General features: G+C 40.8%; 1 protein-coding gene and 1 long non-coding RNA gene across 3 annotated transcripts; one reads left to right on the forward strand and one right to left on the reverse strand.

Moving 5' to 3' along the window:
• Window positions 1-414: 414 nt before the first annotated feature.
• Window positions 415-8,654, reverse strand: LOC137444423 (uncharacterized). Its single transcript, XR_010988164.1, has 3 exons — window positions 8,326-8,654; window positions 2,262-2,404; window positions 415-536 (listed from the first exon to the last, which is right to left on the reverse strand). It is a non-coding gene; the product is annotated as an uncharacterized lncRNA (long non-coding RNA).
• Window positions 8,568-18,127, forward strand: ACTL6A (actin like 6A). 2 transcript variants are annotated; one of them, XM_068145066.1, is made up of 14 exons: window positions 8,568-8,726; window positions 9,688-9,764; window positions 9,957-10,131; window positions 10,497-10,597; window positions 12,306-12,403; window positions 13,067-13,161; window positions 13,382-13,488; window positions 13,575-13,664; window positions 13,842-13,903; window positions 14,194-14,308; window positions 14,678-14,758; window positions 15,833-15,928; window positions 16,907-16,993; window positions 17,596-18,127. In XM_068145066.1, the coding sequence occupies exons 1-14, from the start codon at window positions 8,702-8,704 to the stop codon at window positions 17,674-17,676; spliced, it is 1,290 nt and encodes a 429-aa protein (XP_068001167.1). In that variant the 5' UTR covers window positions 8,568-8,701; the 3' UTR covers window positions 17,677-18,127. The 2 variants fall into 2 exon arrangements, with proteins under 2 accessions (XP_068001167.1, XP_068001168.1); XM_068145067.1 differs by lacking the exon at window positions 8,568-8,726 and adding an exon at window positions 9,272-9,527.
• Window positions 18,128-18,534: the final 407 nt, after the last annotated feature.

The following is an 18,534-nucleotide window of genomic DNA, read 5'->3' on the forward strand; positions in this document are numbered from 1 at the left end:
ACCCAAGTTGCTTTTGTCTCAGCATGTGAGATTGACTCATGTGAATGTTCTGGTCAGCACAACGGGGACAAATTCAGTCAATGAATGGAAAGAAGATGAAGACACTGATGCAGAACTGCAGTCAGGGAAGAAGGCCTATAATGGAGTCTTAGGAAGAAGCACAATGACAGAATCTCAGATCTAATTCATGACATTGTGTCAGCCACGCTGCAGAATCTAACACTGGGTTGCAAATCCTTAAAGAATCCTTTCCATATGCTGACATTTGCCAATACATTAGAAAATTAAATTAAAAACTGGCCAATCTATTAAAAAAAAAAAAAAAAAAGCAAAAAAAAAAAAAGCTTGGAGACAGTAATGATCCAAGAAGTAAGTTATTACTGATTTTATTCTGAGTGATTCATCACAGAAAAGGATCAGCTCGCTCAAATCAATGGGAGTTAAAAGTCTTCAGCATTTTTCTGGACCACCCATTCAAATGTTTGTGAAATGCATTACACTGCAGCATCCAGCCACTGAAACATGCCTGTAACCACCTGGAATAACAGACAGTCATGTTGGCCTTCTCCATACTTTCCAACTTCTGTCCTTCCTCTTTGGTGTGTCTACTCCAACCCAGCTTTCAGCTGGGGTAAATGAGCTCAAGTTTTAGCAGGCCCAATGCACCACATGCCAGACAGTTACAGAAAATAATAAACAACTATCAGAACATATTAGTCCTATAAAAGGCCCTTACACTGTCATGTCATGTAAACATCAGAAAGGGGTGAGCGATGACTTTTGTTTCCCATGCTATGAATATAATCCTGAACAATACACCATTAAGCAAAAGTTTCTTTTTTCTTTCTCTGTCTTTCTAGAGGACAGACATGTGCCTTGTCAGATGATGCCAAACCCATTTGCAATGTCCTTGTGGTACTCCATTAGTGATATTGCAGCTAGAGTAGCTGATGTCAAGGATGTCTGTGCTGAAAGATAACAACATTCCTTTGCAGAAGAAACTACAGACTTTCAGCATTCTCTGGCTCTCCCATGATTTGGCTTTCACTAGGAACATTATTACAGTGAAATTTAGTGAGATAAACTAAGGAATAAAAAGTACTAATATTCAGAAAATGCAGACATCTGAATATGAACACACTGCTGTTTGTATCCTTTAGTACTCGGTTTTAATCAAATTCATGGGCAGTCTGCCCTTCAACACAGATGCATCCAAATGCAGCATTTTATTACTCTCACTCCATCTTTCTTCCAGTTCCAGCATTTGCTGTCTACCATCTTTGTGACTTGGATCAGTCTCTCCTAACCCCATGAACTATGTGCCAAAATATTCCCATAGTTGACAACCACCTTAGCTGAGAAGCTCTAGGACAAGAGAGGACAGCGGCAAGTCCAACCATTCCAGCACAAGATGGGGCAAGTTCATATGGGCCACTAGTGAAGGTGATACATGCAGTCTCTGCTGACTTACTTTCCAAGTCAGTAGTCAGCTATTAAGTCTGCTTCTGAGAGGTGACAGTGCCTCAGGATCCATACAGCATTAGAACTTCCAGAAAGCAACAGAGATCCGAAGTGCCTGGGACTGGCTATCCCTATGCTAGCACCAGAGAAACTGTGTTGGCAGCTTTGTTTAAGCAGGTCTAAACAAGCCATTGAAATTAGGCAGCTTCTGAGATACATAGCTTAAAAGGCATGATTTCTTCTAGTTGTATTTCATGTTTGGATTCTTTTGTGTCTCTCAAAACCCAAACATTTCTCATCAAAGGTCTAGCTAGGATAAAGATACTCACACAGTCTGTGTTCTAGATGGATTATCTGTGATCAACTAATATAATAAAGCTTAAGCTGCAACCTTATCATCTGAGAGCAACAAAAAAGTAGTGTAAGTCAAGTCTCCTAAAAGCACTAATTTAAAAATACCTGAGACTTGCTCACATTAGTTCTCTCTTACCACAAGCATTCCATAGTGCCAGATGTATTTCTTTCTCTATGTCTTCACTGTTCAAGGAAGACAAGTACCATGACTGATAATAAAACCCTTCCCTAAAAGCCTTCTATAGTTAAAAGGTTCAAGAAAATAATAAATACAAAATACCAAGATGGTTGCAGAGTGGTGCTCTTATATGCTGTTCCTGTCCTCTGAGAAACAACACTCCTGATCACCCTCCTAGGCAGTGTTCCCTGCACTGTAGCTAATTGTCATATAAAGGAGTAAATAATGAAGACTACCCACACAAGTAAGCTAGCGTATCAGGACTCACAGAAAGCTCATCATCGGCAGATCTTGTCAAGTTCTGCACTGTACCACATCTTTTCCTGACAACACCTGGAAACACTGATTCAATTTCACTTGCAAGGAAGATGTCTTGGGCCTGATGCACCTCTTGACTACAATTCTGCTGCCCTGAAATAAAAGAGACAGTACAGTATAAAAGTGGTGAGAGAGAAGAGTCAGGCTCCCAGATAACCATGTGAGTGGAAGAAAAAGGGATTACAAATTCTCATGTGATCTAAAAATCAGAATTCTAATAGTAGTTACTAAAAATGCCATGAATTTCTCTGTTACAGCAATTTCAATAATCATCAAATAATGCAAAGATCTTGTCTCCCACCCCAGCAACTTTTTTAAATGGAGCACATTAATACAGATGCATTCTGATGCTGTAATTTAGCAGCTGATATCTTTGAACAGTAGTAGTATGACCGCCCTGGAATATAGATTTTGTGTGGAAAAAAACATTCAGATAAAGCAATCCTAAGTTTCTCCATACAAATCATTGTAGCCTCAATAAAAGCACATCTTTTCCTGCATCTGAGTTCTTGCTGCAGTGCAATTGCATTGCTCCACATACTCAGGTTCATAGTAATGACCTGAACAAAAGCAGGAAAAAGGTGACAGATTCATTGCAAACATGCCCATCCAGCAAACACTATTATTTTCCTCACTACCATTTAATCATTCATTTTATAACAATCTCTTATTTGGTTTGATGGGGTATTTGTGTGGTTTTTAGGTTTTGTTTTGTGTTATGTTTGCTGTTGTTTTTGTTTGGTTGTGGGTTTGGCTTTTGTTTGGTCTTCTGGTTGGTTATAGTTTTTTTGGGGGTTGTCTGTTTTTTGTTTGGGTTTTTTTGTTTGGGTTTTGGTGTTGTTTTTTTGGGTTTATTTTTTTGTGATACACTAACACATACCAGTACTTTGTTATTTGAAACCCTGTAGAAATAATGCTACTCTGTCTTCCAAAACCTGTTATGCTGATGCTGGCTGCCAGTGTCTCTGCCCCTACTTTGCCTATGCCCTCTCCTGGTAGCAGGATTAATGTTGTACAGAAATCAACATGGCTACACCACCATCTCCCCCTCACAATACACATTTCCAGATGTTGAGTGAATGTAGCTTTCTGCAATTAAAAGGCCAAGAAGATTCCAAGCCTAACTGGGTTCCAAAAAGGTAATTTAAAGTGTCACAACTCCAGTATGGTCATTGATTAGCACACCCTTACAGCTCTACTCCCAAGACTGCCTTATTTCATCCAATAAAGAATGCAGATCCAGAAACAGGGACTAAGGACTCTCTCAGATGAGTAGGTTAATCAGCAGGTTGTCCTTTTGCATTCCATACTTTTGGCTGCACTAAGCCCTGATTCTTAGCTGCATGCTGTCACAGTTTGAAACTGCAAGTGAGGCAACACAGCGCCCTCCTGGAAAGCTGGGAATATGAATTTGAAGCTTATGAGGCTGAAGACAGAGCATCTGAACATGAAACAAATATCTATACTCTATGCTACCTGCTCAGCTATCACAGTTGAATTCCCATTCTGGCAGTTGGAAGCACAGGGGATCAAAATGCCTCATATAATGTTACAGCTCAGCTGACACAAAGATCTTCTGTTTATCAGGCTAAGCTGGTTTCCCAACTGTAAGGAGCTTTGTTTCTACAGATGAGAGGTACTGAGCCAGGTCAGGTTTGGCCCAGCTGCCAAATGAATAAGCCCTGCAAGAATCCAAAGTGACTACAGAGCAAGCACCAAGGCTAAAACAGCAAGTTCTGCCAGATTGGAGGCAAATGAGACATACGTACATCAGAAGTTCATTTGAGAAGAGCAATACAGGCACACTTAAATGCTGGACATGGCTGGCTTAGCCCTGCAGACCTCTTACCCCAAAATAAATGCTGTTGTACCACCTTCACACCTAAATTCACAGCTCTATGAATTCATACTATGCCTGAACTAAACAAGGAAAGTGGTCCAGAGTGCTCCAGTTTGGCTTCACAGGAAACACTTATAGTTCAGAACAATAAAGCAGCACTAATACTATGTTTTGGGTTTTTTCTCAATTCCCCAGTGTATTCTAGCTGCTATAATTCCAGAGAGCTGGCTGCAATCTCAGCATGAATACTCTTTATTTTTTCCCCCTCTCCAAACACAAGTCAGGCCATCTACTGGTGCTGGAAAGTTGACTGTATATTAACGGCAAGCACCATTACCTCTTCCTTCAGTCATGATCTAAAAGTGAGTCATGGGTCTTTTACAAAAGGACAAGTTGAACACACCAGCTCCACAAGAAGATTTTGGAACACATATTCCCCTGACTGCCCTGCTGGAGTCACAAACAAATTTCAGAGGTATCGCCTCTCCTCACCATTCTCAACCACAAGGTCCAAACATGCTGTGCAGTTGTTGTAATTTCATAAATCCAGGTTTAAGGTGCCTGTCATTAGAACATTTTGCATGAAACATAATTCAGTGCTTGGATTCCAGTCTGAGGTAAGAACCTAACGGTCAGATGTGGCAATGTTGAGCACCTTAGTAAGGTTTAGCATTTAGTTTGTGCTCCAGCTCATCTGCAGGAGGAGGATAACACTCACAACATCCCTGTATGGAAGTATTAAAATTGACAAAGTGCCCAAGCACTTTAGCAAAGAAAGAGGAAAGTTGAGAGATCATGACAAGTTCTTGAATAAATGAGCATTAATTATGATTTTGCTTTCTCATCTACAGATGCTTTTTCAGTTCACATAAATATGTAAGACCTCTTCTGGAAATAAGAAAACTAAAACCTTTAACGTGCATTTTGCAGTCAAGAAACAAGGAGGGACACAAATATCACAGCTAGTCCTACTGGAGGGACATGGACGTGCTGGAACATGTGCAGAGAAGGGCCACGAGGATGATCAGAGGGTTGGAGCACCTCTCCTGTGAGGACAGACTGAAAGAGTTGGGGCTGTTCAGCCTGGAGAAGGCTCCAAAGTGACCTAATTGTGGCCTTCCAGTACCTGAAGGGGGCCTACAAGAAGGCTGGGGAGGGACTTCTCAGTATATCAGGTAGTGATAGGACTAGGCGGAATAGAATGAAGCTGGAGGTGGGGAGATTCAGACTGGATGTGGGGAGGAAGTTCTTCACCATGAGAGTGGTGAAGCCCTGGAAGGGGCTGTCCAGGGAGGTGGCTGGGGCCCCGTCCCTGGAGGTGTTTAAGACCAGGCTGGATGAGGCTCTGGGCAGCCTGCTCTAGTGTGAGGTGTCCCTGCCCATGGCAGGAGGGGCTGGAACTAGATGATCCTTGTGGTCCCTTCCAGCCCTGACTGATACTATGATAGTCTGCTGCCACATCTAAAAGCTGGCACTGTGGACTGGGAGAGTGACTGGCAGTTGTATGGCACTACTCAAAAGCAATAGGTTCAGTTTGGATATATATCCCTTTCTATTCTACTTAACTTTGTATTACAAAAATGGTGAATGCACTTGCTTAAGACAATTACATCTTAATGAAGTTTTTAAAATCTCAAAGCAATAATCAGGAAGCTTCAGATTCTGCAGATTATCACTGATGAAATGAACTTTTGCTGTCTAGTAAGCATCATCATTTGGTGTCTTGGTTAATGCCTGTTCGAAAATGATTCTTCTGTTTTAAGTTTTCCTGTGAACAATTCATGGTAGCATCTGGCTCTAAAGTGATTATATCCAATGCTCAGCACAGTAAATCAGTATGTGATAATCCCACAAAAAGCACATACTTTGCACTACACCTACAGCTCCTGCCAAGATACAATGACCATTTGCACCAAGAGAGGAACTAAGATAAAATACATTCATGTTTTTATCTACTTAATTTTATAACCCTTGATTTTGAGAAAACTAAGGGAAAATATTCAAAAGCCACAAAAGTATTAGGATATGTTTATGGACAATGGTGGCAAAACTCTAGCTTTTACCTGGTCTTATGCAAACATAGGAGGATGCACAGGATTTCACTGAAATAATCTCAAATTTTTGCCTCTTTACGGATGGACTCTGCAGAAAAAAGATGCCCCCAGTGTATTTCTCTTGTACATTAAACTCTGTAGAGTTATCTGTACTGCTGTAAAGCAAAGTCACTGTAAAATATTACCCCACCACAGCAAGGATGTTTTACACACTTTCCATTGGTGTGAATGCCTATAAAAATGCAATGCAGAGAAAAGAAATACCTAGGTAGTTGTCTGCTTGAATCTCCTCCCCCATACCCTCCAGGCTTCTTGAGGATTATACAGATGGGTTTTTTTTTCCTTATGCTTGTCAAATCCTGAGGCTCTTAGATATCAGCATGATTTCCAGTGGGCTTTTTGTTGCAGGTCTTACTATCAGTCCCAATCAGCCACTGGAGCAGTAAAGGTGAGTCAGAGGCACACCCTCTCTCCAAGCCTCACACAGCCACAGGGCTCTTCTACCTTGGCACACATTTTCTGATGGCATCACCAGGAATTCTTCAGTGTTGAAGAAACACTGCAGAAAAATACAGCAGCAGAATGCTGTGTTTGTTTCTGGCTTGCAGATGAATCATAAGCAGCTCTTCTGCAGAGAGCAGGATCTGGCTTAGAGTGTCAATTATCATATGAATACAATGAACCATTACTACAAAATAAAGTAGGAGCTAAATGAACATCCTCTGGCATTGTAATTCCGAGTTTTCTAAACTGCTTTTCCCATCTGCAATTAATTCCTCCTCCTCAAACAACTCTACCTTGAGTATTAGTGCCACATACTGGAAATCATGATAACACATTAAAAGATTTCATAACATAGAATCAAGGTGCACTGGCTTCATAAGGTACAGTTAGTGAAACAGCAGTATTTATCTTCCTAATGCTATCTAATTGAATTGTATTATATAATGTGCAAAAACTTCCAAGTTTCTTACTTGCACAACAAATGAAGTTTGCTCATTAAAGAAACCAAAGGTGCATCAAATTAAAGTCCTAGTCCTCGAGAGTCAGTAAGTCAAATAACCTTCTGATCCTCTCCATCACTGTGCTTTACAAAACACAAATTATTTTTCCCTTACTGTTGGATTTTACTACACTTTTTTTTCTTTTGTGTGTGTTTCAGTTCAGGTTGAGATTTCAAGGGCAACTGCTGGGAGCTGTAATCAACAAACAGATATCCGGGCTGCTTTTCTTCTTCACTCACATAGGTTCCTAAAATTTGTAATTATCTGTTCTGTTCAGAACAGCTTTATGAACTACAAACGTGAATTTTATCCCTCTCCTTACATTACTGATTATATTTACTGTAAATAAGGAGATATGATTGAAACTTAAGCCACAACTTAGAAAACACCCACAGCTTTGTAGGAAGTTCTGAATTCCCTACCAAAATAGAATGAAGCAGGACTCAGCTCTAATTTTTGTATTATGGTGAAATATAAGGAAGACTTCTGTATTAATTACTGTCCAATAATTCATCAATACTAAGACTGCTCACTATGCTATATGTCTTCATAGGGAAATGTAAAATGTCATTCTATCATGCTGACTAAATCTAACCACTTGGAGATTCCTACCACAGTTATTACAGAACATTTCCTTTAATTTCTGTAACTTTAGATTCTCCATTCTTGTTTATTTGGCTGAACACCCAGTGTGGCTGCAAACTGAGGCCAAAGAAGGAGATTAAAAAAATCACAGAAATCCTAATTACAAGTTCAACTGCTAAACTAGCAGCTAAGCTGCAGACCAGACATGCCCAACCTCGTGATCTCAAGTGCAAAGGAGTGCTCCAAGTGAAAAAGGCACATGACAAGACTGAGATATACAGATATACTGAAACGCGTTTTATTCTCAGTGGAAGAGCAGTAACAGTTGTAGCGGGGAAACTCAGAGAAGGCCTAGCTACAGGAACTGCAGCTCCTTTCCACAGCTGGTCCTCCTTCAGAGGCTCTCTACTCACCCCACTCCTCCATATCCCCTCATGCAGCAACAAGCCCACCCCACCAGCCTTCAAGAGCTCCTGAGATACGTTTCCTCTTTCCAGTATACCCAGCAGCCTTCCCCTCAACACTGCCCACCTCCTCTACCTTCCCAGACCTCCGCAGCCGGTTCCTCGCACCTTACTGCCTCGCCACTTTTCTCTCCCTATTGCTCCCGCGCGCCGCACCCGCACTTGCTCGCTCCCCTGCCCGCCCTCCACTTCCTGCCTCAGGATTGGTTGTCTACAGCATGGACCCGCCTTCCGCCAGTCGCGATTGGCCTTCGTGCCCGAGTGGCCGTTCGGCGGGTGGGCGGGCTAAGCCGCAGAGGCGCTGCTATTGGCGGGAAGTCGGCGGCCTGCAGGTTACGTTGAGCTGCTGGCGGAGTGCTGGGCCAAGTCGCTATTGTTGCCGGATCGCTGAGGAGAGGAGCCGGCGGACACCGGGGCCGGGTGGCGCGGGCCCAGCGGCAGCCATGAGCGGCGGCGTGTATGGGGGAGGTGAGTCCGGCAGCGCCTCGCTTGCCCGTCCGCCCGCCCGCACGCTCCTCCCCTCCCCCGCCCCGCGACCGTTGAGCTCGGCGCCGTCTCGTGAGGCGGCGCGTACAAGCCTCCGCCGGGCGCTTCCCGCCTCCCCGTCGCTCCTTGAAGCCCCGAGTGAGAGGAGCCGCGGCCCTGATCACCCACAGCTCGGCGGGGGGGCCGGAGCCTTCTCGGTTCCCTCCGTTTCTTACACGCGGGGTGATAGTATGCGTGAGGAAGAGGAGGAGGCTGCAGGCCTTGTTTGTGGCCCTCCGGGTGCCGTTCCGCTGGGGCGCTTCCCCCGGAGACCAGCTAAACCGTGATCGTGAGCTGAGTTAGTGCTGCTCAGGTGCTGGGTGGCTCGCCAAGATCCCGTGCTTTTCAACCTGTGGTGTAGTTCCCTCCCAGAGCCCTTACGCGCAGACTTCCGCGAGGACCAAAGGCGTTTCGTTTCTCACTGCGGTTTTGGAAGATGTGCAGAGCACCTCAGTGAGGATCGGGGCCCACAGGGATGAAGGTGCTTCATGCTGTGGCAGCCTTCACTTACAGAGTTGGTGGTTCGAGACCCACCTTTCTAATTCTGATCATTCCCTGGAGGTCTGCGCTCACCTGGCTTCATGTGACTGTCAAGTGATCACTTTTGGAAAGCTTGATCATGTGTTCCATTTAGATGCAACTATGTGCTCCCACTTCTGTTAAAATTCCCCTTTTATTTACGCTGAAAGAATGTATTGCAACGACCAACTTAAAGCCTATATGCAGTCTTCTAATAGCTTTCCAGTAAGTGGAGTTCTGAACGGGGATTTTTTTTTTTCCCCTACAAAAAGATGCTTTGAGTTACTTTTTTTTCTTCTGCAAGAAAAACAGTGAGCAAGAAAAGGTGAGGATTGTAGTAGAGTGCAATAATCATTTACTACCTCTTTATTGATGATCTTTACAGACGAAGTTGGGGCTCTTGTTTTTGATATTGGCTCGTATACGGTGAGAGCAGGCTATGCCGGCGAGGACTGTCCAAAGGTGAGAACCTGTGTGACTCAGTGGGAATGTGGCTTAAATTTATGCTTTAGGTTTGGCTTGTTAGTTAGGAGTTTTCAGAACATGCTGGTTTTTATTGTAAATATATTGTATAAGGAAAGATCTGAATTCATAACCGAAACTCCCACCTAAAACATCAAAGTTCTCATATACTGCTTACCTTTTACCTTACAGGTTGATTTTCCAACAGCCATTGGTGTGGTCCTAGAAAGGGACAATGGCAGCACTCTCATGGAGATAGATGGTGACAAAGGCAAACAAGGGGGCCCGACTTACTACATAGACACCAATGCCCTGAGAGTTCCAAGGGAAAACATGGAGGCCATTTCACCTTTAAAAAATGGAATGAGTATGGTGCTCTGTCTTTTTCTACCTGTTCTTAAAATAGCATTGCTAAGTAGCAAAAAGACACGGCTTTCATGTAAATGGGTGCTGTGTATGGCAACAGAAGCTGTAAGAATGGATACCTGATTTACAAATAGTGTAAAGCAGAGTTGGCTTACAGTGTTGGCGGGCTTTTGGCATAATTCTTGACGTACTATGATTACAGAGGAGGAGAATCTTGCAAAGCTCCTGAAGTACATGCGTGACTACTGAGGATAGATTGTGACTAAAGATCTCCTTCATAAAAAAAGTATTGGAAAACTTTTATGTATTTATGCAGTTGAGCATAACTTAGAAGAAACTAATCTGTTCTCTTCAATGTTGTTGCAGTTGAAGACTGGGATAGTTTCCAGGCAATTTTGGATCACACTTACAAGATGCATATTAAATCTGAAGCAAGTTTGCATCCTGTCCTTATGTCTGAAGCACCAGTGAGTAAAAGCAGCTTTGCATTTTGAAAAATCTTAATGGTATCTTCTTGCTGACTCTACAGACATTAGTCTTGGACAGGTCTGATATTGCCTTGTAGGTTACGAGTGTTAAAAGTCAGCTACAGGAACAGCAGTTTTTAACAAACTTTGCAGGACTTGCATGAGAAAATATTTACTATGTGCTGTTGTTTTTCATCTACCAAAAAGAAGTAAAAATAATAAATTAGTAAGTCTCACTTCAGTGCCTAGAATAAAACCAAAGAGATGGTTGGATATTACATGGATCCCCTCTGGAGTGGGTTCAGAGTAATGCCAGGAAAACAACCACAGAGCTGGAGTACCTCCCCTAGTGGGAACAAGCTGTGAGTTGCTGCTGTTCAGCCTGGAGAAAAGAAGGCTTTGGGGAGACCTTTTAGCTGCCTACCAGTACCTGAAGGGAGCTTACTAGAAAGCTGGGAAGGGACTTTTTACAAGGGTTTGCAGTGACTAGATTAGAGGGAATGGCTTTAAAGCTTGAGGAGGGCAGATTTTGACTAGCTATTAGGAAGAAATGTGCAGTGAGGGTGGCGAGGCACTGGAATGCATTGCCCAGGGAAGTTGTGGATGCCCCCCCCATGGGGATGTTCAAGGCTTCATTGGATGAGGCCTTGAGCCTGTCTGAGTGGAAGGTGTCCCTGCCCGTGGCAAGGGTTTTGGAACTGGATGATCTTAAAGGTCACTTCCTAACCCATTCTGTGAATCTATGTTGTGTTAAGTGTGACTTAATACATAATAAAATACAATTGGAAACCTATGGCTTCATTTGACTTACTACTAATATTATGTGACAGAAAATAATATGTATAATGGAGAAGTGTTAATTTTTCTGACTCAGTTTCTGTCAATGGCCCTGTGAGGTGATGAAACAAATTTCTGGATGAAAATGGGGACAAGGTTCCTGTGACTTAATAATGTTCAGCATTTGAAGGGCAGCTCTTAAAGTCAGAATAAAAAAAGGCAGACATGTCATACAATTGTGGCATTCTTCAATAAAATTTTAGGAAAATGGTTTTCATTATTCCCTTGTATTGAGTGGTGGAGAATGGTGAACTTGCAATGGTTGTTTCATTTTTGAAATCACAGAATTTCAGGGTGGGTGGATGTCTGAATAGAGGTTCCCATTAACATTCATCTTACAGACCTAATCTTAGTTTAATGTATTGGCTTGGAAAAAACCTTTTCAGTAATGCGCAGGATATGTGATGTGTATCCTGGCTTTATTGCAAGTACAGTAGAACTGTGGAAGATACCTTGGAAACAGGAAAATCTGGATGTACTTTTTCATTTGAACTGGGCAAGTCATTTCACATGTCCTTTTTTTCCCTTGAAAAATGGCTATGTTACTTGTTTTAGAGAGTTTGAGAGACTGATACTGGAAGAACTGTCAAAGTGTAAAGAAATCTCTATTGTAATGGCAAAAATGTACATCACCCTTAATTCTGTGGGATAGGTAAACATTGATGTATTGTAGAACTGAATTTTAAAAAGGCTTTAGTGAAGTGAATTGCTAAAGTTTGCCTATAGAATCTTGATTTGTGGTTGTAATGATTCTAATTACTTCTTATTATGTTAGTGTCTTTTTAGAGTCCTAATAATGCTCAGGATAAATGTGTCTTCCTTTTGGTCACTTATTTGTGGTTTGGTTTATGGTTCTTTTTTGTTCTTCTAGTGGAATACTAGAGCAAAACGTGAGAAACTGACCGAGCTGATGTTTGAACACTACAACATCCCTGCTTTTTTCTTGTGTAAAACGGCTGTTCTAACAGCGTATCCTTTGGAATGCTTCACCACTTCCTGCCCCCTGGAAGATACAGTCAACTTATTCTAAGCACTTCCTACTATAACAGCATGTCTAAGTTTTCTTCTTTCAAATTAATTTTCCTGTAAACATTTGAGGAGGAAGTAAACAAATTAGTTTTCCAAACTCTAAAGCTTGAGAGCTCAGTTTTGAAGTTTGCCCAATCTGTTTTCCTTGGGGGTGATGTCTTTTTAATCTTTTTCCAGTTGTATAATAAGGATAAGAATAATACAGACCTGAAGTGATGGTGTCCAGACTACTATATAGAGCAATTAGAGCTTGAAGCTTCCATGGCCTTAATTAATATTTGTAACTGTTTTTAAGCTAATGTTTCCAGCTTCAGTGTCTAAATGAGTTGGATATACCTAGAGCTTGCTGCCTTGCATTGATGTGAAGTCCTTCCTTTTTATGCCCAAAACACAAGCTAGTTCACAGATGGAAGTTAAACGCTCTTTTCTCCATAAAGTTGTGCACATTGTAGAAACACAATATGCATCAGAAAACAAATCCTTGGTAGAGCTAAGGATTAACATACCAGGATCCTCATTTCTAGTTACACTGTAGTTGTATGGCAATGGGTCTTTTTTTTCTGAAGTGAAAGTTACAGGATTTTCCTTAATCATTTTCACTAGTTTTGCTAATGGGAGATCTACAGGTCTTATTTTGGATAGTGGAGCAACACACACCACTGCTATTCCAGTGCATGATGGCTATGTACTTCAGCAAGGTAAAGAATTTCATTGGTAACAAGGATGTAGTATGAAGGTTGAATTAGCTTTCATTCTGCTTTTACAGTTTTCATATTGTTTATGAATCTGTGTATCTACTTAAATACGGGGAGAAAAAAGCTCCTAAGAGTATTCATTGAGAAGTAGCTTCCTGGGAGTTTAATTGTTATTTCAAAGCTTTCCAGGTTGGTGGGAGTTTTGTTCTCTTTTGTCTTCTAGGTATTGTAAAATCACCACTTGCAGGAGACTTCATTACTATGCAGTGCCGGGAGCTGTTTCAGGAAATGAACATAGAGATAATTCCTCCATATATGATTGCTTCCAAGGTGGGAAAGTAACTTCATTTAGTAAGCATTTGCCTGGGGGAGAGACTCAAATGGTTAAATGATGATCATGTTTCCTACAATCTCAGGAGGCAGTTCGTGAGGGGTCACCAGCAAATTGGAAGAGAAAAGAGAAGTTACCCCAGGTCACTAGGTCCTGGCACAACTACATGTGTAATGTAAGTAGGTCATTTCTCCCACTCTTGATCTCCCCTGGGTGTCCCATAAAGAAGTTCTGTTTACAAGCATATCAGGTTTTCCTCTTGAACTAGAAAATCTTGGAAAACCCAATATCTATAAATTCTGTCAAATTAAAGACTGAATTTCTGATAAATACATTATTCTTAACTCCATAGTGTGTCATCCAAGATTTTCAAGCTTCTGTCCTCCAAGTATCGGATTCAACCTATGATGAACAGTAGGTCACTCTTTTTCCTTCTTGTAAAACTATTTATCACTTGTGCAGTGGGGTGTTTTAGTCTGTCTATTGCTGTTGGCTGGGTTTATTACAGAATAAGCTTTTTAGATGAAAAACTGTTTATTTCTGAAAGCAAAAATAGGTGATGTCTTTTTATTTAATATTTCAAGATGCACGAGGTCTTTATTATTGCAAGTTTATGTCCTATCAATCAAAACCTGCATTTTGTAATGCTACTTAGGTAACTTAACAGCTTGTTTACGTAGCAATTCAATATGTCCCTGCTCCAGGGTAGCAGCACAGATGCCAACAGTTCATTACGAGTTCCCCAACGGCTATAACTGTGACTTTGGTGCTGAGCGCCTGAAAATTCCTGAGGGATTGTTTGACCCTTCCAACGTAAAGGTAAAACAACAATCCTATGTAGTAATTGGCAGACTTTAAATTGTTGCAATTATCACATGGCTTCCTTGTTTATGATGTTCTTAATTCCTTGATTTGTATGTATATACAAATAATGTATGTATATATTTACTCTATGTGGTTCTCTTGGGGATAGAATTTGCCTGGGCTGTATTAGGGTTGGGCAAGCAAAGGATGAAATACACTTCAAAAATGGATGGTGAGGAGTTGAGTGGGAAAATGAGTTCATTTAAGGGAAGGGGAAAACAAAGTTTCCTCTCTAGTAATCCTTATAATTTCAGCTCATTTGGGTCTTTTATGTGGCTTGCTCTTTTGAAGTGATGATGTGTAGATTACTAATTTTAATTCCAGGGTTTATCTGGTAACACGATGTTGGGTGTGAGCCACGTTGTCACAACAAGCGTTGGAATGTGTGATATAGACATCAGGCCGGTAAGTGTTAGTCAGACAGGGATTATTTTAAGGCATAGATATTTTTTGTCCTGATAGGATTTTTTGGGGGGGACTAGAGCACTGTTGATAAAGATATGTGGGTTTCCTAGGATAATGATAAACACATTAGAATAATTCTTTTAAGTATTCCATACGTGTATGTAGGGATATGTACAGTTACTAACTTGTTTTACAAAATGCTGAATGAGAATTTTTTTACTTTTCATCAGTGTTGCTGCTTATATGTAAGCACCTAATGTCTAGATTTGGTGGCTGAGTGGCACTGCATCCATGTGCATTGGCTTGGCTTCAGTTGAACGTTTTATGAGCATAACTTTGAATGCTATCTTCAGGCTTTTGGATGTGGTAGATACATATTTATGTTTTTAAAACTTAACCAACCACATAGAACTTCTGTAGAGAGTGGGAGGAAGAAAACATTTTTTTTGTTTTTTATAAAGGAAACTTCCTTTTTAAAACTGTGTTCCACCTTTCTCAGGTGTTAATTTGAAAACAGTCGAGTTTGATAGGGACTGCATGGGGGTTGTTCAAAACTTTCCTCTTAACTACTACTCTGTCAGGCAGGCCTGGCTGTGGTTGTGTTCACCAACTGCAGGATTAGTGAGCCTGAAAACTGTTGCAGTGCTGCAGGGTTTTCCTTTCTGGTTGGAACATCCAGCTGTAAGAAAACGAACAGCTCAGATACTGGAGATATCTGTATCATGGAATGTTTTGGCCTGGAAAGAACCGTTAAAGGTCATCTAGTCCAGCTCCCCTGCAGTGAGCAAGGACATCTTCAACCGTATCAGGTTGTTCAGAGTCTCTGCACTAGAAAATAATCTGTGAAGTAATTTAAAATCATTAATCATATAGCTTCTGCCTTCCTTGTATAACTTAATACTAAGTGATCTTAAAATGTTTTCAAGTGATTAAAAAATTAACTGGATTGGGAGGGGTAATATTGGCTTTAAGTTACATGCTATTGCAGTTGACTATATACTTACATGCCATTGCTATCAGTTCTGTGAAACAGTTGTTTTCAGAGTTAATGTAGATTTCCTACTCTCTTTTTAGGGCCTCTATGGCAGTGTGATTGTAGCAGGAGGAAACACCCTAATTCAGAGTTTCACAGACAGATTGAACAGAGAGCTGTCTCAGAAAACTCCACCGGTAAAACAACCCTTTCAATTATTACATTGAGTTCATTACCATTTTAGCTATTCTGCCGTAAAAGTACACAAGCATTTATCAGAACTTTGACTTTGTTAGAAAGCCAACAGCTGAAGAGCTTTCTTTGCTCCAGAAAAGGAAGAAGTCTCAAAACTAATTCCAGCAGGTGTAACTGCTCTCTGAATATTTTACTTCTCCATCCCTAAGTGGATTCCTAAGTTCTGTGATTGTCCCTAAGCAACAGTCATTATTTCTCTTGATGGCATCTCTTCTGAAGTGTTGCTGACTAACTTGAGGCACGTTCATTCGTTCTGCTCAAGTCACTTTGTCATGGAAATTTGTCTTCCTGGATTCTACACACAACTCAGAGTGGATAAAACCTGGTGATTTCACATACCTATAGTCATTTTTTTTAAAATACCTGTGTACCTGGGGGCACATACAGCTTGTGCTATTTCTTGAATAATCATATTCAAGATAAACATTCTACTTGTAGCAGCTCTTGAAGTCATCACTACTGTGAGAAACGAAGTAAGGTAGTTATTTGCTGCTTCTTACAGCAGCTGAGGAAGAATGCTACAAGGCATTTTGGAAGCAAAAGGAACAAATGTGTCCAAAAAGGACCAAATGAAAAGTTCAGTAACATTATATGTTTTAGTCCTAGTGCATGTTTTAAGTACTCAAGTGCTAGAGATGACAATATACACTGTAGGCATTATTATAGCTCTTTGCCTGTCCTATTTCTAGCCCTAAGCATTTGTTGCTGCTTCCTGTTGGGAGAAAAGGTAAAGGCTGCACGTGTTCTGTGCCACTGTGGCTGTTCTTGAAGTACAGGGCAGATGAGTGTTATTGCAAGTTTAATAAAATTGACACTTTTCACTTGCATATTGGTAAACACATCAAGTTCCTTCTGCTGTCTTCCTCGTGCCTCTAAGGTCACTGGCCTACAATTTGTTCTTTATCTCCTTTTCTATTCAGAGCATGCGCCTGAAGTTGATAGCGAACAACACCACAGTGGAGCGAAGGTTCAGCTCATGGATTGGTGGTTCCATTTTGGCCTCTTTGGTCAGTAAACCTTTGTTACCATGTTCCTATGCTAAGCAGCACTGCCACCCCCAAATCTAATTCCACATAAGCATGCATTGCAGAATTTGTGCTACTGTGGCAATCATAATCTTGGATACCCTTATGGTAAGATGAAGAGAATTTCTTCAAGAAACAAGGCAATGTGAGCACTTCCAATCAAGTAGCTTGCTGTGTTCCCCCATTTTTTAATGGCAAGGTGCAGGCTTGAGATATGGTATCTAAAAACTGTGTATGTATAGTACACCATGAAAGGAACAAGCCTGTTTCTGCATCATATTCCTGAGCTTAATTCTACAAGTTACTGAGTACTGAAATGGTTTGTGGGGATTAATTTAGCAGTGTGGAAAAGGGAGACTTGAAATCAGCTTTTTATTGCAACTTCCTGTCTTTAATAGCTAGCAATGTAAAACACAAAGGGAAAGATAAACGGATCAAGTGCTCTTAGCTCATTTAATGTAAAGGCTTACTTAGTTTTCCTCCTAGGAAAAGCTAATCATGTTTCACTTGAGCCCATTTGTTTTCTGATTTTATTTCTCAATTCATTTTTTAATTGTGGTGTTTTTTTGGCTTTTTTTTTGTAGGGTACTTTTCAACAGATGTGGATTTCTAAGCAAGAATACGAAGAAGGAGGGAAACAGTGCGTAGAAAGAAAATGTCCTTAAACCTCTTCACTGTGAAAACTGCTGCCTGCTCAGTGCTCCCTCTGTTTTATAGCTTTAGCATACTCAGGAATGGGATGGACTCTTTTTGTAGAAAGTTTATATTGGATCTTTTGCATAATTCAAGTTCCATTTTAACAAACTGTAGAGATTTTGAGAGGCCTAATTGGTACTATCATAGAAAAAGAAAGGATGTTTACATCCCTTGTAAAGCAATAATTCATGTAATAAGCATTTTATAATTTTGTATAAATATCTATTTTTCTCTAGTGTCTTTTCCTGGGAACAGCTTTACAGGTTAGCTAATAGATAAAGGCATAACCCTGCAAATGCCCATGCAAATCTATTAAAAATCTCTTGTCTACTTTCCATATTAGTCTTCCTTGCTGGTACTTTGGCCTTAAATTGCTTTTACTTCTCTCTTAAAAAATAAAACTTGGTCTTTTATATTTGAGCAGCTTTGTGAGTACTTGTGGAGAAAGTTACTTCTGTTTTAAAGGAAAGTTTGTGTTTAGTAGTCTACTACAGGGGACTCAGTTCATCTAAACTTTACTGTCTCATGGAAGTTACATTCCACATAGCGAATGTTACTAAGCACTGGCTTGCTGATTTTTCTCTTAGAGAGCAGTTTGATTTTGGTAAACAAGCAGTGCTTTCCTCCTGATTTGTTTAGGATGTTTTTAATGCCTTTGTAGGTGAGAAGCAAAACTTGTTTGAGGCAGGGAAGATAAGGCAAAGAATTGTCTGTCCAAGACTAGAATGGTGACAGAAGACCTCAGGATGTGGCTTGACATTTTTACGCAGATCTCTGAGTCAAAGGGACTGTCACTGCTCATCCATTGCTGGTACAGCTCCCTCAGC

This window comes from Melanerpes formicivorus, unplaced genomic scaffold, assembly GCF_026170545.1.
Source record: "Melanerpes formicivorus ecotype bairdi unplaced genomic scaffold, bMelFor1.0.p_v2 SCAF_12, whole genome shotgun sequence".
In the NCBI taxonomy this organism is placed as follows: Eukaryota; Metazoa; Chordata; class Aves; order Piciformes; family Picidae; genus Melanerpes; species Melanerpes formicivorus.